Source organism: Ochotona curzoniae, unplaced genomic scaffold (assembly GCF_017591425.1).
Source record: "Ochotona curzoniae isolate NIBS_2020 unplaced genomic scaffold, NIBS_Ocur_1.0 contig_4064, whole genome shotgun sequence".
Taxonomy (NCBI): domain Eukaryota; kingdom Metazoa; phylum Chordata; class Mammalia; order Lagomorpha; family Ochotonidae; genus Ochotona; species Ochotona curzoniae.
In genome coordinates, this window is record NW_024466107.1 from 10,567,431 (window position 1) to 10,594,014 (window position 26,584).

A 26,584-nucleotide genomic window follows, 5' to 3' on the forward strand; every position below is an offset into this window, starting at 1 on the left:
CCCTCCCCAAGTCCCGGGTGTAGGGCATGCTCTGAGGTTCTTCCTCGAGTGGTTTTGATATTGCAACAGTTATGAATCGCTGTCAATCTTGCCACTCCAAGCACTATGAGGTCTTTGAAAAATCCACTGATTCACATAGTCCATCATAGCTGAGATGGTTGGTTGACCTGTTCTGTCTTCTCTCTTTTCTTCGTTAGGGTTCTGAGTCCAGCATTTAGATTAGGAAGATCTCCAAAGAAACTTCTTGTATGTGCTAACAAGTACAGGGCCAGGCACCGTCCATCGCTCCAATCAGCTGGTGGTTGTAATTGCTGGTTTGGTTCTGTTTTCACTCCCGACTTCCACTGGAACCAATGGGTGTTGCGGTCCAGCCTGGTTCTGCCCCGCACATATTTGGCCCTCACCTAAACCAGTGGGAGCTGCAGCCCAGTTGGAGCGACCCACAATAACCCCCACCAGGACCGCCCCTACCCTGGTTTGCCAGTAAGTGTAGCAGTAATCCAGTCTGTCCCACACCCCATTCCACCCCAGCCACTGTTTAGTTTTATGTCCTCCCGTGGAAGTGGTAACCCAAGAGGGATGAGCCCACTATTACCCTCCCAGGCCTCTCCCACTCCCAGATTCCAGTTACTGCTGCCCAACTAAACCTCGCCCACTTTAATTCTGTTTGCACCAGTAGGAATAATCAGCCCAGCTTGGCTTTTCCCTGATCTAGTCCACATGAGGCACGCAGGTGTGGTAGCTCTGCCTAGTCTGGTCTGCCCCCATCCCAGCCCATGCTCTCCTGCGGAAGTAGCTATCCTGCAAAGGAACCCTCCCTTATTCCCCTGCTGGCTCTGCCTACTTCCTTTCTTGTTCTCAGGCTGGTTGGACGCTGCGGTCCCCTCTGGTACAGGCAACCTCACCTCGGCATTCCATATTGTGCACTAGTCTTTGTTGCGACCGAACCTGGGTCAACCCACACTGGTGCCTGGATTTGCCAGTGGATGACGTGGACAGATTCAGCCTGGTCTTGCCCCCACGTCTGCCAAGTGTATGCCAGTGGGTAGCTTTCCATGGCCTTTTCTGGGCTGTTTCCTATCATGTTTCTTGCGCTGACCTGTCGGGTCTGTGTCCTGCCAGAGGAGTTGCCCAGGCTCCTCCATCAGAACCTCTCCCAATGCCAGGTTACACGCTTACCAGTGGGTCCATGAGCCAACCATACTCAGTCCACCTCCTGTCATAGCAGGAACTGTGGCTTTTCCTGACTGGCCTTCCACCCAATCTGGTTCTTGCTGTTGGATGTTCCGGCCCAGCCATGGTTTGTCCATACCTACGTATGGCTCACACATGGCTCAGTAGGGGTTTGAGACCTTGCCTAGTCTATCACACATCTGCCCTGGTCCTCCAGAACACCAGGGGGAGTCGGGGTCCAGCCCGGTTCGGTGCATCCAATCCCAGTCCACACTTGTGCCAAGGGAGACTACAACTGTATCCAGATCAGAACGCAGCCCCCCTTCCAGGCCATGCACCTCTTTGTGGGAACCTCAGCCCAGCTAGGGTTGTCCCCTTTGCTCCCCAACCGAGTCTGTTCCCAGCCATAGATCACTCGCATGCCAGTGGTTGCTCTGACTCAGCTTGGCACAGCTCCTCACCTGTCCCGACCTCTGCCTTAGACACTGTGGCTTCGTGTCCCTGGCTCCTGCAGACCAGTAGGTACAAGAGCCTAGCCTGGCATGACCTTTGCTCCCTCCTGGTTTCTAGTTTTACTTGTGGGCTAAGGTTTGCTCATTCGTACCAGATCTACTCTGTTCCCTACCAGTTGACACATTAGCCAGCCGTTGGAGCTACTTTTGCAGGACAAGCCCCAAGCCCAGGCTTCTGCATGGACTGGTATTTGGTGCCCAGCATTATTAGTGATTACAACTTTTACAAGGAAAGAGTTACTGCCTGTTTGAGGTCCGAGAATCACAATGGGTTCAACCTGGAGCTAATTAAGCAGCGAATCAAAGAACCAAATCCCCAGAGCTCCCCAGCCGGGCGGCCAGCAGGCGGAGCCTGGCACCAATGGTGCACTGGCCGCCCGGGGAGGACGGCTCACCATGTGCCCATGGCAGCCGTCCGGAATCCAGGCATGAGACGCCCCGTCCTGAGACCCGCCAGCCGCCGGGAGGCTGCTGGAGGTTTAAAATTCCCAGGCCCAAGGTCGCGCCCCTCCCAAATCCCCTTCACCGCCCAATGAGGGCGGTGGCTGGGTGCCGGACCTGCCGGGTCCCAGAGGCCTCCCCCCTCGGTCTACTCACCCCAAAGGAAGCAGCCTCTGGAACCCAGCAGGCCCGGGGAGGACGGCTCACCATGTGCCCATGGCGGCCGTCCGGGATCCAGGCATGAGACGCCCCGTCCTGAGACCCGCCGGCAGGTGTTTTTCTTTCAACAGTGGCTCCATAGCTACAGAATGAGCACTGCGATCCAGCTGCTGGCATGCAGGTGGCTAAGAGGTGGCCTGGGAACATCCACAAGTCTACCCAGAGCTTGGAAATCCAGGACCACTGAGACCAGGCCCCCTGCATTTTAGCCTGTGGTTTTGAGAAGTCCCTGAAGAACTGAAGGGGCATCTGATTAAGTAGAGGGTGGCAAAGCAAGGATGGCTTTGTGTTACCCACAAGATCTAGACATCTAATCCCAGCTTCAAATGCCCTGCCTAGTTTTCTCTACTGTGGAGCTCCATAGGTCTTTTCTTATCAGACTGAACTTTCTAATAATTGCCTGCAATCCTCAGCCTTTTCCAGCCATCCCCAATGCCTCTTCTCAACAAGGGCTCCCTTCTGCCTTCTCATACCATATCGCCACATCATGTTCACTTGACGTGGCCCTAAAGCCCCTGAACCTCCAAAACAAGCACGAATTCTATGTTTCCTGCGCTTCTTTACACCGGTCCATTGTGTAAGCTTCTTACCCTCGCTTCCATGGAAATAGAGTTTTACTTCTCTGCTCTATTACTGATGTTGTCTTAGCAAGCTCTGTGAATGCAGCCCAACCTGACATTTATTGTTCTCTCTCATACTGCATATTTCAATATCATTTAATAGATAAAGCTGTAATATGCTCTTTAAAAGGTTTACTTATTTATTTGAAATGTAGAGCTATGAGGAGATAGGCAGGCAAAAACAGAGTGCAAGAGAGAGCGCAAAGGAGAGAGAGCTTCCATCTGCTGGTTCTTGCCCCAAATGCCCTAGCAGCCATGGCTGGGCCAGCAGCCTAGATCCTGGATCTCCCACGTGAGTGGCAGGAGCCTGGCACTTGGGACATCTTCCAGTGATTCCACAGCTACATTAACAAGAAGCCAGATTAGGAATGGATAAGCTAGAACTCCTGGGATGTCCAAAGCCATGGACGCTCTGGTCACTCAGATAAAGCAGTGTCGTGCTTCCAGACTCAGTTGTTTGGAGCATAATGACAAGAAGAGAAGTCTGTGCATCTTTAGTACGGATGTTTTAAAAATATGTTTCATCTGGGGGCCAGCACTTTCGCTCAACTCTTTAATCTCCATCTTTAAGCACCAGCATCCCAAATGGACATCAGTTCATGTTCTCACTTCCCATCCAGCTCCTTGCTTGTGGCCTGGGAAAGCAGTCGAGGAGGGCCCAAAGCCTTGGGACCTTGCACCTGTGTGTGGGAGACCCGGAAGAGCCTCATGGCTCTAGGCTGCAGGTTGGCACAGCTCCAGCTTTTTGCAAGCATTTGGGGAGTAAACCAGCGGGCAGAAGATCTTTCTTTCTGTCTCTCCTTGTCTCTGTAAATCTACCTTTCCAATAAAAATGAATTCGTCCTTTAAAAAAAAAATACATGTTTGATCTGCAGACAGTTGATTGGAGCCACAGATGTGGAAGGCCAGACTGGGAGGCCAGCTATGTGTAATCTGTGATTGTCAGCCTGGCTGTGTCTGAGCATCATCAGAGAGTTGCCTTACAATCTTCATGGAGGCTGAGGCCTCTGTCCCAGGATGGCAGCGTCTCCATTAAGGACCCATGGTTCATGGGGACAGAATCCTAGTCCTGGGTTTCTGGCTTGCTTTTCAGTTCTTATTCTTTGGCCTAAATTCTATGGCAGGGTGTGTGTGTGTGTGTGTGTGTGTGTGTGTGTGTGTGTGTGTGTGTGTGAGAGACACAGAGAGAGAGATATATATATAACTTGCTTGACATTCCTAAAGCGGTTTCCTTGTTTAATAACTGCCTTTTTCCCCCCTGAGAAGCTAACAAAAGCCACCGAAATTACCTCTGCTGCCCTACACAGTGTGGGGCAGAGACTGGGCTGCTGGCTGCCCCTCCTTGGATATCCCATGGCCCGTCTTTGAGCCACAGAATCATCATCATCATCCCAGAATTCTGCTTGATGTGGCTCTTCTTGTGTGTACTGTCCCAAAAGGAAAGCCCCCACTGCCATTTCTCAGGCTCCCCCTGGCCCTGCATCCTCACCTGGCTGCTGTAGAGCTGAGATAGGCAGCCCACGGCAGGCTGTTAAGTGAATGTCATCCTGGACCCCTCTGTAGTCAGCCCCTGGGGACCGTGGGGTGCCAATCCTGAGCTCTTCTCAGGAGATACAAGGGTGGCTCAAATAGTTCATGGAAAATGGAATTGAAAGAAACATCTCTTTTACGCAAAAAGGTTTTTCCATTAATTTCCTGAGATAAGATTCCAAAAACTTTTTTGCCTCAGAATAAACTTACTTTTTGTTCCATTTCAAATGAACTTTTAGCAACACTCTTGTATCTCATACCATTTTCTTTTTTCTTGAAAATTTATTTATAATTTAAAAGGCAGAGTGAGAGACATTGAGCAAGCATGAGCGAATCTTCCATCTGCTGATTCATTTCCCAAATGCCTCTGGGCCAGCTGAGGCTAAGAACCCAGAACTCCGTCCTGGTCTGTAATGTGGGAGAAGGAGCTCAGACAATGAACCATGCTCTGCTTCCTTCCCAGGTGTATTACCAGGGAGCTGAATTGGAAGTGGAGCAGTTGGGACTTGAATCACTATTCATAGGGATGCCAGCTTCATTTAACTTCCAGAACACTGGCTCCATACCCTTTTTTTTTTGTGTGTGTGTGTGTGTGTGTGGTTGGGAAGCAGCAGAGTTCTCAGCGAAATTTAATTTCTGTGAACTAGCTCACTGATATGGTGTCCCCACCTGCAAGGCCTCCCAAAGGAAAACACAGATCCAGGAGGAAGTTAGGCCAAGATCAGAGAGACGTGGTAGCAGTGTTATTTCACACTGTGCTTCCCCCAACCGTAAATCAAGGCTAAATGAAAATGTCTACCTCATAGACAACTCAGATATTTAAGATTACATGAGTCACCCCACAGAAAGACTTCTCACAGTATCAGACAAAATATCAACCTGTAGGCATCGCTTGCTGCCACTAGCTAAGCATAATTTCAGAAGGTTTCCTGGACATTATGCTGTGATGCATGTTAACCCAGGATTGTCTGTAAAGCAGCCCTCTTGCCTGTTCACACCCGTTGTGTTTGTCTTCTGCTTGCAGCCCTGGAAAGGAAGATATCGATGCGGCAAAGCAGAGAGGAACTTATAAAGCGAGGAGTCCTGAAGGAGATCTATGATAAAGGTAAGAGCCCAGTAGATCTTCCGTCTACTGGTTCACTCCTCAGTGGGCCCATTCTCAGCGTTGGCATCCAACCCCAGGATACTAAGAATTGTGAGGTGGTTCCTGGAAGGATATACAGGAAGACACCCAGTTTGGGTACACTGTGACCACAAGTGTTTGCCAAGGAATTCTAGGTATGTCTTGCCTATAGAACGATTCTCTTCAAATATGAATGTTCCCAGGGGGTCAGCCCAGTGCATTAGGTGTTCATTGCTCTTTTTAAAGAGCGTTGCCATGTTTTGTAGTAGTTAGTATGTATTTGTTTGAGGCAGAGAGAGCTCCCATCCTCTGGTTCACTCCCCAAATGGCAGGAAATGCCAGGGCTGGGCCAAATCCAGAAAAAGCAAGACATGATAACTCAAGCAAAGTATTCCCCTGTGGATGGCAGGAACCCAGCTCCCTGGAGCATCACATCCATATCTCAGGATCTGCGCATGCAGGAACCTGGGGTCAGCAGTCAGAGGCAGGAATAATACAGCTCCTTCAACCACTAGGACAGATGCTCCACCTTGAACTTTTTCAAGACTTCGAAAAAAAATTCTTTTATTTGGAAGTCAGAGTTACAGAAAGAGGAATAACCATAGAGGATAGAGAGATCTTCCATCTGCTGGTTCACTCCTCAGATGGCCACATCCACCAAGGTTAGGTCAGGCAAAAGCCTGGAACTAGGAACCAGGCACCTTGTCCAGAGCTTCCTTTGGGGCGGCAATAGCCAAACACCTGTAGTGTCATCTGCTGCTTTCCCCAAGCCATTTGCTACAAGTTGGATTGGGAGGTACAATGACTGGGACTTCAGCCAGTACTCACATAGGATGCCAACATCTCAGGCAACAGCTTTCCCCATGGTAATGCTATCCACTCAACTCTTTCCTCTTCCCCATGCCCCCTCTCTCCCACCCATTCTGAGGCCCACATGTTCCCTATTAAGTTTTGGGGTTTTTTTTATGATTTATTTTTTATTGGAGAGTCGGGTTTACAGAGAGAAGGAGGCACAGAGAGAAACATCTTCCATTTGCTTGTTCACTCCCCAAGTGGCTGCAGTGGCGAAAGCTGAGCTAATCCAAAGCCAGGAGCCTTGAAGTCCCAAGGCTTTGGGCCATCCTCAACTGCTTTTGCAGGCCACAGGCAGGGAGCTAGAAGGGGAATGGAACAACCAAGGTGCAAATCAGCACTCCTATGGGATCCTGGTGCATACAAGGTGAGGACTTTTAGCCACTAGGCTACCATGCTGGGGCCTCTGTAAAGGTTTAATTGTTGCTTCCAGTCTTGTACTCAGCTGTTGTGATTATGGTGAAACAATTGGTTTGCCGTGTCGCTGTAGGTCTCTGCTGCACCCCATTTTGATCCTGCTATAGAAGACAGTGTGTATTTCTAGATTCCACTTTTTTTATAGTTGGTGTTGTGTTTTGTTGTTGTTTAGGGTTTGTTTGTTTGTTTGCTTGAAACCCTGAACTACAGAGCAAGAGAGAGAAACGAAACTTTTCCATCTGCTGATTCATCCCTCAAATGGCTGTAAAATTCAGAGCTGCACCATACTGAAGCCAGAATCTTCTCCAAGGTCTCCCATATAAATGCAGGGGTCCTAGCACTTTGGCCATCTTCTGCTGCTTTCCCTGGTAGCAGGTAGCTGAATTTAGAAGTGGAACAACTGGGCCTGGTGCAATGGCCTATTGGCTAAATCCTCACTTTGCATGTGCCGGGATCCCATATGAGGCACCGGTTCGTGTCCCAGCTGATCTATTTCCCATCCAGCTCCCTGCTTGTGGCCTGGGAAAGCAGTTGAGAATGGTCCAGGGCTGGCACAGGGCTCTCATGCCTGGCAGTTGTGAAGGAGGGGACCAGGTCAGCCCACTATCATTAGCTCCACTCCACCTGTCTCCCTTTCGTGGGCACACACCTCCCTAGCTGGTCCTTCGGAACCAGCGCAGCACTCTGGAGACCTTACAGCTCATTCCTGCAAGTCTCAAGGTCTGATATAGACTTGACTCTTGTTTGCTGCCTGCATGAGAGCAAGAGGAAAGGCGAAGAGGGATGACAGTTACGATGCCACTGCAGAATGACCCAAGTCCTTGGACCCTTGCCCCCACGTAGGAGACTTGGGGGAACAAAACTCCTGGCTGCTGACTATGGATGGGCCAAATACCTGCTGTTAAAGCCATCTGGGGAGTGAGCCAGTAGATGGATGATCTCTCTCTAACTCTGCCTTTCCAACAGCAATACATTACTCTTTCTAAAAAAGTCTACTGCACATAGCAGGTATGTAGGCTTGTGGTTGCCATGGTATTTTCTGAATAAAAGCATCCTTTGCGTATCACTGGGAGATTCATCTCTTGACTTCACAGCTCCTGCTCTCAGCAGCTAGAAGCATGAGCCCTGAGCTTAAGATCCTTGGCCCCAAATCTGGCAGTCTTACTGACTAGCTGTGCAGTTTTAGTGAGGTCGCTTCACTTCTCTGTGCTCTGTCACATCATCTGAAAGGCAGGGTGGTGCTGTGCAGAAAATCGCATGAGGTAGGCCGCAGGAATCGGAGCAGCAGCCAGCAAATGTGAGTCCTGGGCAAGTGTTAGCCTGCCAGTGTAGTCTCAGTATAGCAGCAGCTCTGTTTTTGCATGCACTTCGTATGCCTGGCCCTGGCCACCCCTGTCAGCAGGCCCAAGGCTTCAGAAGGGTGGACAGCCAAGTCTCCTCTTTCTGTGAATTGAAAAGGTGCAGCCCCCTCAAAGGGATCAGCGATATCCATGTTAGCTTCCCACAGCCCAAATGACTCCCTCTGCTCCTGTGCCTTGCCTGCCTTTACCCACTAAGTGAGCCATTTTCCCATCATTCATTCTTTCCTTTCCATAGCATTATTCTCCTTGCTGTCACAGAGCCTAATGGGCAGAGCAAATACAGTTCTGTTACTGCTTCTGGGTGCACAGCATGTAGCAGAGTCTCTCGTTGTTTTTCCAAGTTGCTAAGTCATAGGTGAGAGGCCATCGTTTCATGCTGCCCAGCTGCTAATTGCCCATTTCATGCCTCCTCGTGATGGTGTTTACACCCAGGACGCTAGGCAGTCACCTGGCAGGGCAGTCATCTCTACCAGCGATGCATGGTCCGTGACAGCTGCCGCATTCTGTTATGATGACTGTGTCAACCCTTCCCGCGTGCAACCGTCCAAGTCCCGCCTCTGTGTTCACCGCAGTTAGAGAGAAAGAGAGTGTGTGTCGGTGTGTGTGTGTGTAGGTGTGCTGTTGCTGATGCAGCGCAGAACAGCTTGCTCCGATGAGTAGATGGGTGCTTCCACGCCTGTTGGCTTTGCATGGTTGGTTTTGCTTGATAACACCCTGCACTCCGTTTGGTGAGCTGAGACTCCTAACTCTTTGGGAGGGGGTCGGCTCAGGATTAATGAAGTTGTGTTGCTCTTCCAGTTGTCCTCAGATTATTTCTACTTTTCTCAATGGGTTAGAATTCCCAAGCTGCTCGATGAATTCCACTCCGGCAAAAGGAGAGCTTGGTCCTAGAAGGAAAAAGCAATCTCGAATGTCTGCAGACTAGTACAGGAGACTCTCATGTAACGGTTTGTTAGTAAGGAGTATGGATGTTCAGTGGCTTGCAGCTTTAAACTTCGTTTCCATAGAGAACCGCCATAGTTGGCTACAGAGAAGCTTAAGTGAAAGTGTAAAGATCAGAGAAAATCGGTTGGATCCCTGGATGTGCTTAAACTGTGTGAGAGGGAAGTTTTAAGTTTATATGAGTCTCAGCAGTAGAAGGGACGTAAAGCTGTTCGTGCCTTTTCTCCTATTTTCTACAATATGGCTTTAATAGTTTTATGGAAAATGCACTATAAGCATGAAGATAGGCCTTCAGTAGTCTAGTGACAATGTCAAAACCACTAATGATGGAAAACAATCTATATTATAATGACTTATTTATCTTTAATCTCTCTAATGTGGTTAATTTGATTAAATTAGGACTTAACACAAGGTTGTTTTTTTTCTTTTTTATTAAAGTTTTCCAGGACTCCATGACCATTCATTCAGTCAGTCAGTCATTCAACAAATGAGTGCCCAGTATCCACTCTGGGCATTTGTCTGTGGGTTGAGCTATGGAGATAACCAGAGAGCCATATATTACCTTCTCAGGGTTTAACCTACTAAGGGAAATAGGAAATCATCTTTGTTCCATATTATCGAGGAATTAAGACCTGAGGATGAAGGGAAGGATGGTTTTGGAACAGGCAGTCAAGAAGGACTTCTCAGGAAAAGTGGTAATTTTGCAAGATGCATAAACGCGGTGTCTGCATGACTGAAACAAGAGCATGGCCACCCAGACTCTGAAATTTGTTCCCGGTATTGCTCTGAAGCAAGCTGTAACCTACTTCTCAGGCCTCACATTCTTTACACTGAGTTGGTATGTCACTCCGTAGGTTTGCTTGAGACAAAGCCTCTCTCATGTCTTTCCCTTTCTGTTTTCCGTGAGTCAAAGCATGACCCTCACCTTGCTGTTCAGAGCCTTCGAGGGCCCTCTGTTCCACCCGGGGAATCCTAGATTTCCACCAGAGCCCACAAGACTACGTAGGATCCACCCCTCTGCCCTTCAACCTCAGCATCTGCTTTTGCTCTCTGTGGACCTCCCACAAGCTCCCTCTTTGAGATGCCACACCAGCCCCATGTGGCGTTTCCAGCCCTGGAAGTTGACACCCCTGGATAGCTCCATGTTTAGCACTCCTAACTCTTGCTCTAATGCCAGCTTCTCTAGGAAGCTCACCCTAAGACCAGCTACCCAACCTAAGGTTTATTTATTTAAAAGGCACAATTAAAGAGACAGAGAGTGAGATATCTTTTATCTGCTGGCTCACTCCCTAGATGGCCACAAAGGCCAGGGCTGAGCCCAGTCACAGCCCGGAACCAGGGGCTTCATCTGAGTCATCCATGAGAGGGTCCAAGTACTTTCATTATTCTCTTCTGCTTTCCCTGGCCACATTAACAGGCAGCTGGACCAGAAGTAGAGCAACTAGGACATGAAGTTGAGCCTACATGGCATGTTTTAATTATACAGAGTAGTTTAATCTGCTACCCCACAACATTGCCCCCTTCATGCCCTTTCTTAAGTGTTTAGCCCCTTACCCTATTCAAATACCACCTTCCAACATGCTTACTAATTACACATTGGTTATGTTCATCTTCCCTGGTCACATTAGAAGTAAAGTACCACTAGGCAGGCCAGTAGTTGCCTACTTCGTTCACTGATGCAGCTGGATTACCGGCAACCACACCTTGATGCTGTAGCTGCCCAGTAAGTGCTTTTTGAAAGAGCAACAGATGCAAACATGAGGTTCTCTCTGCGTGTCTCCAAGACTTGGTCCATTTATTTGTATTGGCAAAATCCAGGATGTTAGGGACAGTAGCCCCCTGACTTTCACATTTTGTGGTTCATAAAGCTTTACTGCTACTATTTAAACAGGCAATATTAGCATATGTATGTGTTTAAGTTTATGTACAACAAATATTGTGTTGCTTTCGGTGTAGTGGAGACAATTCACCAGATAGTACAAGGTATTAATTAGGGATCTCAAAAAGTAACCTAGCAGTGCTATTATTGATTTTCCAATACAGAAGGGAAGCCGTGTAGCCCAAATTGATGATTTAGTCACCTAATTCACACAGCCAATTCTGGATTCTCTTTTTCTTTTAGGATTTACTCTATGTTGTTTGAATGTCAGAACGGCTGAGAGGGAGGGAGGAAGGGAAGAGAGGAAGGAAGAAAGGAAGGAAGAGGGGAGGGAAGGGAAGAAGGGAATTGGAAGGAAAGATGGAGCGAGAGAGAAGAGACTTTCCATCCACTGGTTCATTCATCAGGAGGCTATAATGGCCAGAGCTGAGCCAGGCTGAAGCCAGGAACCAAGAATGTCATCTAGGTCTCCCATGTGGATGCAGGAGCCCAAACACATGGGCCATCATCTTCCCCTGCCTTTCTAGGCACATTAGCAGGGAGCAGGATCTGAAGTGGAGCAGCCAATTATAAAAACCAGCACCGATAAGGGAAGCCCAAGTCACAGGAGGCAGCTTTACTCATTATGCTAAATGTGGAGTCTTTCTTATTGTTGTTACTTTACACAGTGTGGATTTATAAATATAGGGGTTCTCCTTCTCCCCTCCTCTTCCTCTTTTTCCATTTTTCCCTATATTATTACAGTAGCATAGTCCTTTGCTAAAATTATAAGTTTAACCTTCTGCTCCTTAAGCGTATCGTGACATTGTTGGTGTAGAGAGCAATGGTGGAAAATCTTGTATCAGATTGTCAAGGGATATTTAACTTTCATCGAGATTCCCCCTTTTGTTCAGGAGTAACTATGCACACACAGGGTATCTTCATTTCCCAGTTTGCTAGTCTCCATTATACAGCTCATCTTTGAGAATATGTCTGTGTACTTATTTACCTAGAGATCTATTTGTTTTGCCTCCAAATGTGGGTTCTTAAAACTCCTAACAAGACCTTGTGAACTTCCAGGGGAATTCACAGGCGCGTGGTAGCGCTTTACGTGTTGGTACTCAGAAGAGCTTAATAAATATTGCTCTTAGTAATTATGACAAATAAGCATTGTTCTGTAGTTGTAGGGCTGCAGAGCTGACAATAGTGATTGTGGTTATTTTTAATACTGGGTTCCCTAGGGAGCAGAGTCGGGTTGGCAGTACAGAAGGACCAGGTGTGTGCTATCAGATAGCATAGCAACATCCCTCCAGCCAGCCGTGTCCTCACCCTACCCATGGCATCCCTACAGGGATACATTTGAGACTGCCACAGCACAGCTAGAACTTTCCACTGTAGCTCCACCTGACTCTAGAGGTGCAAGGAATCCCATGGGAGGAGGAAGGAGGTCAGGAGGGCATGTCTGCTGCCAGGAAAGAGCAGAACGGATGGATGGATCGTGGTCAACCCTCATGCTCCCTGACATGCACGGGGGTTACAGATAACATTTCACAGCAGGTGCTAAAGTGCGCTGAGCTCTGTTTTCTCCTTTAATCGGGTTAAAGCAACATGTGGGAAGGTGCTATTCTTAATTATAAGCCCAAACAGGCACTTTCAGCAACAGATGACTTGTTCCGTTAACATCCATTAGGAAAAAGCCTGATATTTAAATCAAAAGGTCATTGTCTTAAAATAACAAGCCTCTTCTGTATTAGAGGAGAAAATTCAGCCTTGCACCTTCTGGATCCTGTTGTTTATCTGGTGTCCCAGTTGCACAGACTTTGAAAGCTTTGAAGTGCCTGAGAAGTGCTTTTTACCACCTTGCCCAGGTATGGTGTTCCATCCCATTTTGAGCTGTCTCCAGTGCCTCACCTAGAAATGGCATCTTCTGAAAGCTGTGATTTGCAGGAGGAGTGTGAGAGGAGAAGGGTGTTTGTGTTTGCAGCAGCAGCAGCATATAATTTGCCTAGCACCTAGGCACTTAACACAACTGACTTTAGTGGTTCATTGAGGAGCTTTAAACAAGACCCACTCCAAAGAAATATTCCTGTAGTTCTGTAAGGTGCAGCTGGGGTGGGTGAGGGGAGGGATGGCCTAGGAGGAAGCTGAGAAGGGTGGCTGATAAGGCCAAAGCTGGAGAAGGCAACCTCCTGCTCAGCCGGCAGTGATGGACAGATTCAGCAAGGTCGAAGGGAACCTAGAGCACTCTAGCACCGTATAAGACACATTGCTTTGTCCCGCAAACCTCACCTATTCGGCCCCCTGATAAAACGACTCCTCACATCACCCAGGCATGACTTCTTTGGTCCGGCTGTCTGTACCATACCAGTGAACCGCCCCCGGGGAGCATTCCCAATAAAGCCTGCTTTAAGCTGAACTCGATGTTGTGTGGATTTCTAGTTCTGAACACGAACTCAAACCTTATCTTTGCTAGATGTCAGATTGAAACAGATGGCAAATTAAAGAACAAGAGAATGGGAAGCAGTGGTCCCCTCCTTTTCCTCCCCTGTGGACATGAGGGAGACAAAGCTGAAACATCTGTCTTCCATTCCGTTCTCCCTGCCTGACCCTCCCCGCCCTAGTTGGGCCGCAGAGGCATGCATCCCTCTCAACTGTGTAGGCAATACTGAAAAGAGGATAAAACATTTTAAATAATAAATTAAAATATAAAAAGTGGATGAAGTGAAATAGGGATTCAAAACTCTCTAAGCAACTGAATCATCATTATTCCAAACAAAAAGGAATTCATAAAGATATTCTAACAAGTCATCAGTATACTCCCAGTGTATTTATTCATGCCTTTTGCATTTCCTGAGCACCTGTTCTATTACAGGCACCAAGAGTATGAAGGTACAAGCCAGACATCTCTAACCAGCAGACTGTTTGGTCCTAGTGATGTGTCTAGCATGATGGGAAGATTGGATTTCCTGTGTCACCCACCAGGCCTAGAGACCTAAGGAAGGCATCTCAGAAGCAGTGGTACCTTAGAGGAAACCTGAAAATACATAAGGATTATCTTAGAGAAGGCCAGCTGGATAGGGAAGTAAAGTGTTAGGCATAAGAGAACGAGAACAGCGGGGATGTGCAGGTTGTCCAAATGGTTAGAGAGCATCGGGGCACGATACACAGGCCAGAAGACCTATGTCTGTTGTTTATACATCTTGAAAGCAGTGAGGCGCTTAGAAGGGTTTACTACACAATCAGGTGTTGAGCCTCATCTCTCTGGCTTGCAGAGAGGCCAAGGCATAAGTCAGGGAGACCAGTTGGCCAACTGAGGCCAGCTGATTCCTAAGATATGATAATGGACAGTGGTAACCAGGGATCAAGGCCAGAGGATGGAGCTGATGAGAATATCATGGGAGATCTGTTACGTTCTGAGACTGAATACATTTGGGGGCAGATTTTCAAGGTAGCTAGTTCAGAAGGTTTCTGTATCTTAAAAAAGCCTGCACCGGGCAGAAGGCGTTCCTGGGGCCTTGGGGAAGGGCCCCTTGTCTATATGCTGATCGGAATCATCCAGTGACTTCTGTTGTGGATACAGATCAATTATGAGATACAGGGCCTGGCACAATAGCGTAGTGATTAAAGTCCTTGCCTTGTATGCCACATGGGTGCTGGTTCAATCCTGGGTGCTGTGCTTCCCATCCAACTCCCTGCTTGTGGCCTGGGAAAGCAGTCAAGGATGGCCCAAAGCCTTGGGACCCTGCATCTGTGTGGGAGACTGAGAAGAAGCTCCTGGCTTCAGACTGGCTCAGCTCCAGCCGTTGCATTCCCCAAGAGTAAATCATTGCACGGAAGATCTTCCTCACTGCCTCTCCTCCTCTCTGTATATGTGACTTTCTAATAAAAATAGATAAATCTTGAATAAATAAATCTCTGACTTGCAGATTCTGGAAATACAGGCTCCCTGGTGGGGGAATCTTGCCAGGTCTGCCTTAAATCCTGATGATCAATGCAGAAAAGATCACATTCTCTCTCTCTCTCTCTCTCTCTCTCTCTCTCTCTCTCACACACACACACACACACACACACACTTGCTAGGAATGCCTTGCTCTCTACACTCTAAGTGTGTTTTCCATCCAGTGCTATTTGCCACACCTTTTAGTATAATCACATTGACTCCCTAAACTTGGGAGATTGGCGAGAAAAACTCCACCAGGAGTGACAACTGCCAAGGATCCATTTGGCGTGTGCTCAGCAGCAAGTTTTTAATCCATCAGTGATAGCTTAGATAAATTATTTCTTAGTTAATTGTGAACCCATATGTCACGTCACTGTGGGCGCTGTTAGCTTTTACTGCCACCAACCCAAAAGCCAGACATGGTAAGTCACACAGGAGATCTTTGTCCCAGCGAGAAAGGTACCCATGGGGAGCAGACAGAGCAGAGAGAGAGAAGAAGAGTCTGATGAACCACTCCACATGGCAGGTGATCTCACAGGGAAATGGCCGCCCTGGGTGTACTGCACTGGGCTTTTATGCATTTCAGCTGGGGGGGATGGGGGAAGGTGGCAGCTCTGCAGTTGGCACATGCTTGTGACCGTGCCCTATCATCATGGTGGGTGTTGATCTTCTGAGCAGACTGGGTGTTTGAAACGTTTCTGGCTGAGTGTTTGACCTCAGCAAAGAGCACTGAAGCTAATGAAGATTTCTTCTGTTTGTGGCTGGGAGAAGGCAGGAAGAAGAGATAGTACTGGGACTCTGTCTGCTGCTTGGCATTCCAAGGTGACCATGTGCTCCTGGCTTGTGATAAGCTCTTTTGTCCTCTGATGCACTCAGCTCCTTCAGGAGTCACTTCTGCTCAGCTCAACAGGACCAATGAGTAGCTTGGATTGTAGTAATTTTGAAAAGTTATAGGGAGTAACAGAGGCTTTTTCACAGCTCTGTACCTAGTTGCTTGAATGGCACTTATGAAAGTTAAAAAAAAAAAAAATAGGGACCAATGCTGTGTCCTGAGACATTGGCATTGCTTCGTGTCCTACTGTTCCACTTCTAATCCAGCTCTGCTAATATTCCTGGGAAGGCAGCAGAGGATGGCCCAAGAACGTGGGCCCCTGCCACATTGGAGCTCTGGGCTCCTGGCTTGAGACCAGACCAGCCCCAGCCATTGTGGTTACTTGGGGAGTGAACCAGCAGATGGAAGATTTCTCATTCTTGTCTGTCTGTCTGTCTCTCTCTCTCTCTCTCAACTCTGTCTTTCAAATAAATACATGTTTATTTTTAAAATAACAGCTATACCTCCTTTTTCAAGAAGACATATTTATTCACTTGAACAGCAGAAAAAGGGAGAGAGAGAGAAAGATCTTTCATGGAGTGTTTTACTCTTAGAAGGCAGCAACCGCCAGGTCTGCACCAGGTCCGAATTGGAAGCCAAGAACCCCAGTCTTGTTCTGCTGCATGGGTGTTCGGTGACCGTGCTCCCAAGTACCTCTGCCAACATCTGCTGCATTCCCACATAAGCAGGGCACTGGAGTTTGAACCAGTGCTGTCTATGTGGTATACTGGCATTACACACAGTGGTTGAACCCACTGTGCCTCAACACATGGTCCTGGCTAGTCTTCCCTAATGGGTGTTTTTTTTTTCTAAACTAGAGAAAGAAGTTTATTAACATCAAAAACTAAAAGCTGGAAGACATTAGGTTCAATCTTTATGTCATAGCTCACCAGTTTCAGGACGGTGGCCGCCCCCATAATGCTTTTGCTGAAAGCAGGCTTTAGATAAGATACCTTTGATGGAAGAGCAAGGCTGGGAAGCTGAGCAGGAATGTCAGAGGAAGAGGCAGTTAGCAACTAATTGCTCACATTGGGTTTCCCAAGAATGACCCTGGTGCCTTTTGTGTTCGTCTTTTGTCCCAAGTAACAGAGGAAACTGCTTTTGGATTTTCACCAGTGTGCATGTGTGAATTCCATTACCCACAAAATGCACTACTTTAGGTGACACTTCCTAATGTGTCCAGGCTAAGTGGATACGTGACCCTTTACTTACATAATTTTTCTTTATCATTACTCTCCGCGATGAGAATGAACAGAATTTGCGTTTTTAACCGTGGCAGGTACGAGTGTTATTCACAAAGGATTGCTGCATTGTTCGTTTGCCATCCCTCAGGAGTTGATACTTCAAACGTCGTTGGAAGTGGTATTTCATATGCACAGCACACTTACTCAGCACCTACTGTCTGGTCACTTAACCCAAGTGACTTATTTAACTAGTGTTCACTTCCCTCTGCAATGTGCATAAGTTTAGGTAGCAGCTTCATCATATGGATTTGAGGTTGGTAGAAAATGGAATTAAATGATAGGTTTATTTTTGCACACGCACACACACAAAAACCCTTTGAAATCCATGCATAGTTTTTTTTTACTGTAAGGATTTATTTATTTTTATTTGAAAGACATGTTTTACAGCTAGAGAAGGAAAGACAAAGCTAGATCTTCTGTGTCCACTGGCTCACTCCCCAAATGGCCACTACAACCATAGCTGAGCTGATACAAAGCCAGGAGCCAGGGGCTTCCTCTGGGGCTTCCATATGGGTTCAGGGTCCCAAGGGCTTAGGTTGTTGTCTGCTGCTTTCCCAGGCCATAAGCAGAGAGCTGGATCAAAAGTGGAGCAGGCATGGCACAAATCATCACCCATGTGGGATGTCAGTGCCACAGAGTCAAGGACTGACGTGTGCCACCATGACAGGCCCACGATTTTTTTTTCATAATGTGCATTTTCTGTGACTTTTTTGAAGATATCTTTGTGCAAGAATTCCATTTTTATGACCAATACATTTGTCTTTTTGTTCCTTGTTCCATGTACTTTTTGATGTATCCTCAGGGGCAGGGCAGCAAAATGAACACGGAGCCTAGTATATAGTAAATTTCCCAAATATTGTTTCAAGGGTTGTTGCTGCTTGCACACAGAGTGTCTAACAGCACTTCAATTCTAAGCTGCTTCTAAAATGTTCCTCTGTTGCCACCACCCAGCAGCACTAAAACGACAACAGGCATGCTCTTGAGGGTCCGGGAAAAGCTGGAACCGCAACCGGACCCCTCACTGCCAAAAGTGGCTGCATTTAAACCCTTCTCTCCACTGCTCCTGTCCCCGTTGGTCTAAGCTTTCCTCCCCGCTTCTCCAGCCCTCTTTCCGCTGCCCTTCTTCCCATATTTCTTCCCATACTTTCTGCTGCATTTCTCCGTCCTTGTCCCCATCTCTCCGTACTGCCCTTACTGCTTCTATACCGCTTTTGTACCCCTCTGCCCGCTTTTGTCCATTCTTGTACGCCTTAGCTTTTCCACCCGAAGATCTTAACCCTTCTTCCCCTCTGCTGCCCCGTTCTTCCCGTTCCATCTGTCATTCTTTCCCCAGGCTTTCTCCTCGTCACCCCCCAGTCCTTCTCCTTGTCGCCGCCCAGTCCTCTGTTGTCCGTCTGTCCATCCGGCCTTCCCATCCTTCCGTCGACGTCCGTCCGTGCTCCTTCGTCCGCCACCTAGCTTTTACTGCCTAGCTTTTACCGGCTACTTTTATATCGTTCTTTCACTTCTCCCCGTGGGTCCACTTGGTGCTATGTGATAGGCCAGTAGCAACGGCATAATCACAGTGGGGGGCATTAGTCTATCCCTGTGACTTCCTGTTTCCCTGCTGGGGAGACCAAGTCTGCCTCATGGCCTTGGGCCAGCCACCATCTTACATTGGCCCTTCCCAATCCCGGGAGCGGCTTTAGCACCCCGCTCCCCACATTTCTCTTTATACAGAGGGATTTTCATCTACAGCACAAACTTCTAGACCTATACCAAAACTTTACTTACCAGTTTACTCCCGTAAAAATAGAAAGCTTTCTTTCCCCAAATAATAAGCCAGAAATCCATCCCTTTCCCGGAAGAAAGTTGGGCTTCATCTAAATGTTGTTGGCAGGGGGCAGAAACTGGGGTCCCCAGAAATTTAAGCAGCTTATTGCAAGCTAGTGCTAATAAGGATGACAACACAGCCCAGGCCTGAGCTCCTGTGTCCTGCACCTGCAGTTGTCTCTGTCTGTCTCACCCCCTTAGAAGGTGTGTGCATCAGTTTCCAGGGTCACAGACTTTCCAAGACAGCAGCATTCATTCTTCCATCCTTGCTGTCACGTACCGGTGGCTCCCTTGATGCCTTTGTCTCTGAGATAGAATATGCATTTCATTTCTTTGAATCTCAGATTGATAAGGAGTTGAAGGCCCCCCTATTAATACTCTGATCTGTCTGAGCCATTTGAAAATCAAGGCACATTAGTGATCAATGTAATATTTCGTTTATGCTACTGGTCTGCCAGTTGCTGATGGATCTGCTAATTTTCTTTCTCGAATTTCTTAAAGATTTGTGCTGTTTATTTGAAAGGCAGATACAGAGGTTGAGTGAGAGGAATTCTTCCCTCTGTTGGTTCACTCATTAGATGGCAATCAGGGCTGCTGCTGGGCCAGGCCCAATCCAGGAGCCCAGAACTCCATCTGGGTCTTCCAGATGGGTGGTGGGGTCCTAAGCACATTAGTAGGGAGATAGATCAGAGGTGGTACATCCAGGACTCAAACCATGGCCTCCCCAAGGAATAGCAACACTGGCCTGTCAAGTAACTTTCTGCTCACACCATAACTCTAAGCATGGATCACTGTGCCAGGTGAAAATGCCTGAAGACCAAATGGGTACTTGTCCAGAGCCAGGACAACTCCTGCAGTAGAGAAAACAGGAATCAGTGGTCATGTTCCAGCATGCTTAAGAAACTTGGAGAAAATTCCTCCTCTCCAAACCAGGGGAGTGTGGGAAGAGGTTTCCCTGCTCTAACAAATGGAATTATTACTTTAAAAAAAATGTAGTTTACACAAGTATCATGTGGCATTTTTGTATTTTTAAAAATATGAGTCTTCAGAAAGTTCATGGGAAATACATTTCATGAAAAACTTACGCATGGACTTAACCTTTTTTGCATCCAAATAAACTTTATCTTTAAATTCTGTTTTCTGCTAAGCTTTGTAAGTGCTGTTGTACATGTGAGCATTTTTAGAAGGAAAAAAACTTAATGATCCCTAAACTCGATTATGCCAAGTGTACTTGAGAGCTTTGCCAATGTGCTTATGTACTTCAATTGATATCATTTATTGATGTCTATAACCAAATGTACGCGGTTGTCCATTCTTGCTGTTTGCTTGACATCGTTTGAAACACGTTTTCATGTATCAGTCTCATTCATACAGTCATTTCATTTGCATTTGTCTCACTCGAGGCACTTTACAAGTGGCAACCTGGATATGATTTTTATTTACTCTGATAAACACACTTCGACATTAGGATAGTTTTTCTTTTATTCATTTGTTTTGCTCATATTTTCCCTTGATACTGCTCTTTTTTTCTTCTGGCTGGTGTGTAGCATTTGCAATATAAAATCAGAAAATTTTATGAGTCAGTCGAAACTATCCATCTGGCTTCCCTCATATACAAACTGAAAAAAATACATATTTGTTTCTATAATTTATTCTCTTTTTCCCTGTTTTTATTTATTCTACTCTTTGGGTTTTATTTTGAGTTTTTTGAACCCTATAACAGTTATTGCAGTAATGGTTCAATATGTAAATGTAAATAAAGCAATTCTTCGTACTCATATCCATTTATTATTTTATTAAGTAAGAATTTGTGATACTGCCAGAAATACAATTTTAAGCTTAGATTTTTTATATAAACCATAACTCATATCTTAGAAAATCACATTTTACGGTTAGCATTGGTTTATTCAAGCATTTTTATTTCTCAGAATTAGAATTGATGGGACCCAGTATGTTAGACTGCCCCCTACAGCCTGTATAGATGTCGGTTTAAGATCCAGCTCCGTTTCCAGCTTCCAGTCCAGCTCTCTGCTAATGTGCTTGGAAAAGCAGCAGAAAATGGTCGAAGTCCTTGGGCCTGCACCACCCACATGGCAGAGCCAACTGGAGTTCTGGGCTCTTCTCTTCAGCCTGGGCCCAGCTCCAGTCATGACCATGCATGAATTCTCCCATAGTTTTTATTTATATGTTTTCAACACATACGTGTTTGTTAAAACTTTTTAAAGCAAGGTGACTTAGGCCCTACATTTCCATTAGCCAACCTTACCATTTTACTTTTTGAACAGCTAGGCAGGTTTACGATTTTGTTCCCCTAAACAGTCATCTTCTTTGGCAACAAGTCTCGTGGTTCCCGTCCAACACATTTCTAGAGGACGAGCTTATGCAATATCACAAAATACAGGGGGAAGTTTAAAAAGTAGATCTTGTAGGCCTGGCACAGTAGCCTAGTGGCTAAAGTTTTCACTTTACACACACTGAGATCCCATAGGGGTGCTGGTTCTAATCCCAGCAGCCCCACTTCCCATCCAGCTCCCTGCCTGTGGCCTGGAAAAGCAGTCGAGGACGGCCCAAGCCTTGGGACTCTGTACCCGTGTGGAAGACCCAGAAGAAGTTCCTGACTCCTGGCTTGGATCAGCTCACCTCCGGCCATCACTGCCACCTGGGGAATGAATGAATGGACGAAGAGCTTCCTCTCTGTCTCTCCTCCTCTCTCTATATAGGACTTTCCAATAAAACTAAGCAAATCATTTTTTTTTTTTTGCTAAGTAGATCCTGTGACATGAGGCTCCATCCATTTTAGAAAGCATTTTATTTCATCTGCAACCAAGGTGTATTTCAGGACACATCTGTGACAACAGGTTTGGTCTCATAAGTAAACCAGCTTGATCACTAAACACCTCAGACCATGAAGCATCATGCAACAAACATTACCTTGGTCTGTTAAGCCAATGTGAACCTACAAAAGCTTGATGAGCTCTGCTTGTGTTTAAAGTAGAAAGTAATCATATCTTTATCTGGCATGTGACATCAAACAAATTTTTGGAAGATTTATTTATTTTTTTGAAAGGCAGATTTACTGAGAGAGATTGCTGTTACATCTGCTGGTTCACTCCCCAAATGGCCACACCAACCAGAGCTGGTAGACCCCAAAATCAAGAGCCAGGAGTTTTTTCCAGACCTCCCAGTTGGGTGTAGGATCCCAAGGACTTGGGCCATTTTCCACTGTTTTCCCAGGCCACAAGCAGGAAGCTGGATGGGAAGTGGAGCAGCTGGGACTCTATTTGGCATCCATATGAGGTGCTGGCACCACAGGCACTGTGCCACACAGATTTTTTTTAATGTTAACCAAAAATAAATAAAAGTCCTTTAAAGCATACGATCTGAGGGAGATGAAGACAAACTGAATGTGTGTACAGGTTATGCATCGGGCAGAGTTTAGTCTGCCTGAACCACGTATGCTGTAGTCACCTTCAAAGGGTGGTGTCTGTTCAGGTAGTGCCACAGTAGTGTCATCAGTAGTTGGATCGTCTACTTATCAGTGTGAAGTGTGTCTCATCTGCGGCCCTTGCTGGTGAAGTCAGAAAGCAGGGAATGCAGTCTCAGGAAGCAACATCACCCGAACCTTCACAGACCTTGTTCTTGCTAGCCGCTGCTTTTGGGCTCTGGCTGTCCAGGGTGGGTTGGCCAGGGTGTATGTGCAAGTGGTTCTGTGCTGCCAGCTGGCCTCTTAGGGCCTTGGCTGTCAAGCCCCTTTTCATGGCAGCTAGTCAGCTATATGTGTGTGTGGACATGACATTCCTGCAGCTCACAGAACTACTTTTATAACTTTTGTTTTTCTCCATTTTTTTAGGATTTGGATTTGAGAGTTTGGATTTCCTTTTTTTTTTTTTTTCCTTTTTCCTCTTGCTGCTTGTTTTTCTCTTCTTCATCTTGGGAAGGTCCCAAGCCCTCCTTGATGCACTCACTAATGTCTTCTGTTTGAATTCCTCCTGCGGTTAGACACGATGCCCATTGAACAGACTCTATCTTAGTCTACCTATCAGAGATCACAGCTAAGCCATGGACAGATGTCCCACAAAGACTGAGTTTACTTCTGGGTCTTTGGTACCCAAATGTTTCCACTGCCCATTCTCCTAGGGACACTCATCTGTAAATCAGTTAGCTTTGAGCTTTCAGAAAATTCAATGGATCAGAAGCTGGTGTTGGGACTGGCACCAGAGCATAGTAGGTTAAGTTTCTCCCTGTGTTGCCAGCGTCCCACATGGCCACTGATTGAGTCCCTGCTATTGCACTTCCAGTCTGGCTTCCTGCTTATTGCCTGGGAGGGCTGCAGAGAATGGCTCAAGCTCTTGGGTCTTTGCATCTATATGGGAGACCTAGAGGAAGCTCCTGGCTCCTGGCCTCAGATCAACTCAGCTCTGTTCATTGCTGCCATTTGGGGAATGAACCAATGAATGGAAGATATCTCTCTCTGTCTCTTCACCTTTCAAATAAAAGTCAGATATACAGAGAGGAGGAGAGACAGAGAAGAAGATCTTCCATCCAATGGTTCACTCCCCAAGTGACTGCTATGGCCTGTGCTGCGCCAATCTGAACCCAGGAGCCAGGAACTTCCTCCAGGTCTCCCACACGGGTGCAGGGTCCCAAGGCTTTGGGCCATCCTCAATTGCTTTCCCAGGCCACAAGCAGGGAGCTGGATGGGAAGCAGGGCTGCTGGGATTAGAACCAGCGCCCATATGGAATCCCGGAGCATTCAAGGCAAGGACTTTAGCCACTAGGCCACGCCACTGGGCCTGAAGAACAAATCTTCAAAAAGTTGATGTCGAGTGCTGTAAAACCAGGAAATATCCCTAAAACAAAATGACAGTGAACAAACAAAGCACTTGAATATAGTCACAAAGATAACAATCAAGGTGGATGCAATTCCTAAAGTAACCAAGACTACCTGAGGATTGGGGAGACTTACACAGTTGAATGTCTTGCCAAGTGCTAAGGTATTAATGGCTTTTGTATTGCTATGTAAATTTGAAAACCCTTTGGAAAAACAACTTTAAAAGATCCACTTATGTTTCATTAGGCATTTGAATATTAATACACATGAATTTTATTTATTGGGATTTATCTTAAAAGAGGGCATTTTAGTGGCAGAAAATATAGACTACAGGAAAAATTTCCTCATGACGATTTTGTCATAATACCAAAAACATTGGAAACCCTTTTGTGGCCAGCCAGTAGGAGGGAGCTGAACAAATATATGCATATTCAGCCAGTGTAATCATGAAGGTGATGATGATGTAAATTATAATGCTCGTAATAAAAATGCAAGCCACAAAGTTCGATACACAGGGGCTTACAGCTATGAAAAACAGGGGTAGAAAGAAGTAATTGTTAGGAAGGAACATGGTGTGATCAGCAAGTTAGTTCTTCTCCCACTTGTGTTTCTTAGGTTTGACGATATATCAGTAGCAGTTAGGCCAATAGAATTTCCAAAATCATTTCCTCCCCAAAATGGCCTCTCTAGGGCTCTTTTTCTCCCTGGGGAACTCAGTTTTGTTTGTTTGTTTGTTTGTTTTGTTTGTTTTGTTCTGTTTTATTGGAAAGGCAGATATACAGAGAGGAGGAGAGACAGAGGGGAAGATCTTCCATCCAATGATTCACTCCCCATGTGTCCCCAGTGGCTGGAGCGGAACCAGTCCAAAGGCAGGAGCCAGGAGCTTCTTCCAGGTCTCCCACATGGGTGCAGGGTCCCAAAGCTTTGGGCCATCCTCTACTGTATTCTCAGGCCACAAGAAGAGAACTGGATGGGAAGCGGGACAGCCGGGATTAGAACTGGCGCCCAAGTGGGATCCTGGTGCATTCAAGGCGAGGACTTTAACAGCTATGCTATTGTGCCGGGCCTGGAACCCAGTATTTTAAGAGTAAGCATATCCCAAACGAGTGCAGGGGCTCACTTTGCTGTTGCTGGCAGTGTTTGATTCATGGCCTGAAGCACCACGGTGGTAGACACATCTTGTTGCTGTGCCACTTGTGACTACTGGATCGCCATCACTCGATATTATCCCTTCCCCATCACAGCAGCACTTGACCATAGCACTGAGTCTTGCCTAGAACTCTGATTATACTTAGAACTTCAGGAACAAAGTAGCCTCCCAGAGGAGTGTTAAAGTGAGTGGCACCTGTGTTGTTAGTCCACTGATGGGGCACTTTAAACAGAGCCACCTCCCATGGTGTTGGTTTGAACATGCTAGATAAAAGTGTTTTGGGAGGACTGGGGACCTTCCATTATGGAACAGTGAGGCGTTAACTCAGTGCATCCTTTGCCAGAAGAGTCAGCTGTACAATTTCCACATCTGTACTGCACCTGTTTTCTTGTTAATAAGTACTCATCCTACTTACACTAACTTCTACTTCCATTTTGAGCATACTGAAAGGTGGCAATTTCAAAAATGCCAGTACTTTACATGGTCTGTGTCAGGGATTGTTTTGTTTGTTTTGTTCTGTTTTTCTTCTTCTATAAAGCACTTCATTTCTATGGCTGGGAGACTGACTCTTGTTTTGTTTCTTACTTTAAGAAATTTATTTTATTCATTTGAAAGGCAGAGGACCGAGGTGGTAGAGTAGCAGATTTTGCTGCCTCCTGCAACGCTGGTGTTCCAGATGCGCACCAGCTCAAGCCGAGCAGCTCCACTGCTGGCCTAGCTCCGTGCTGATGTGCCCGGAAAGGCAGCAGCAGGTGGTCCCAGTACTCAGATGCTTGCAGCCACGTTAGGGACCCACTTGGAGTTTCAGCCTCTGGCTTCAGCCTGGCCCAACCCCAGGCCGTTGTAGCCATCCATTTGGTCAGTAAACCAGCAGATAGCAGATCTTTCTCTCTTTGTAACTCTGCCCTTCACAAAAATAAAATAAATCTTAAGAAAGCAAAAACACGGGCAGAAGCACAGAAATAAAGAGATTCCCCCAGCTGACCGGTCACTCCCCAAATGGCCGCAAGAGCTGGGCTAAGCCAGGCCGCAGCCAGCAACCAGGAGCTTCTTTAGGATCTCCCACGTAGAGATGGGTAGATCTGCAACCCATCTTCCATTGCTTTCCCAAGTGCATCTTCAGGGCTGCGTCAGAAGTAAAACAGCTGGACCAGAACCAGAGCCCACAAGAAATGGCTACATTACAAGCGGCAGCTTCTACCCACTACACCACAGCACCAGCCCTGGTTGTTCCTTCTTTGGGTTTTTTTTTTTAATTGATTTGCTTATATGTTTTCTGCTTATAGAAGATCTAAGTCAAGTATTGTGTATTTGTTCAATTCCATGCTACTTAAAGACTTGGTGTGTAGGTTGTGCTGTTGAGCATACATTTTCTTTGGGGATGGGAGTACAGGGCAATGGAGGAATCCTGTGCTTCCATGTATGCCCGAGATATAAAATAAAAACTCAGGGAGGGACGTAGCCAAAGGGAAGCATCACTTAGCCAAGAGTGACCTCCAAGTTACCGCGCGACTTTGTTTTTCAAGTAAGCCCTCCCGCTTTCTGTGTTCATCAGATGGTTGCGTTGCTGGGTGCTGTGTTTCTGAGTAGGTACCACTTAACCTTTCATGTGGATGTTTATTCATCTCACTGGAAGAGCTTCAAGTCCTCTTTAAAAATTAATTTGACTTTAATGTCGAGTTATGTAG

At 46.6% G+C, this 26,584-nt stretch overlaps 1 protein-coding gene across 3 annotated transcripts in view; it reads left to right on the forward strand.

Annotated features, from left to right (window-relative positions):
- The window catches only part of PHACTR1 (phosphatase and actin regulator 1), a 517,458-nt gene that overhangs the window by 402,499 nt on the left and 88,375 nt on the right, over positions 1 to 26,584 (forward strand). For all 3 annotated transcript variants that reach the window (XM_040984149.1, XM_040984148.1, XM_040984147.1), the window contains one exon: positions 5,520 to 5,600. In XM_040984149.1, the coding sequence (XP_040840083.1) occupies positions 5,520 to 5,600 (81 nt within the window). The remainder of the gene's footprint in view (positions 1 to 5,519; positions 5,601 to 26,584) is intronic.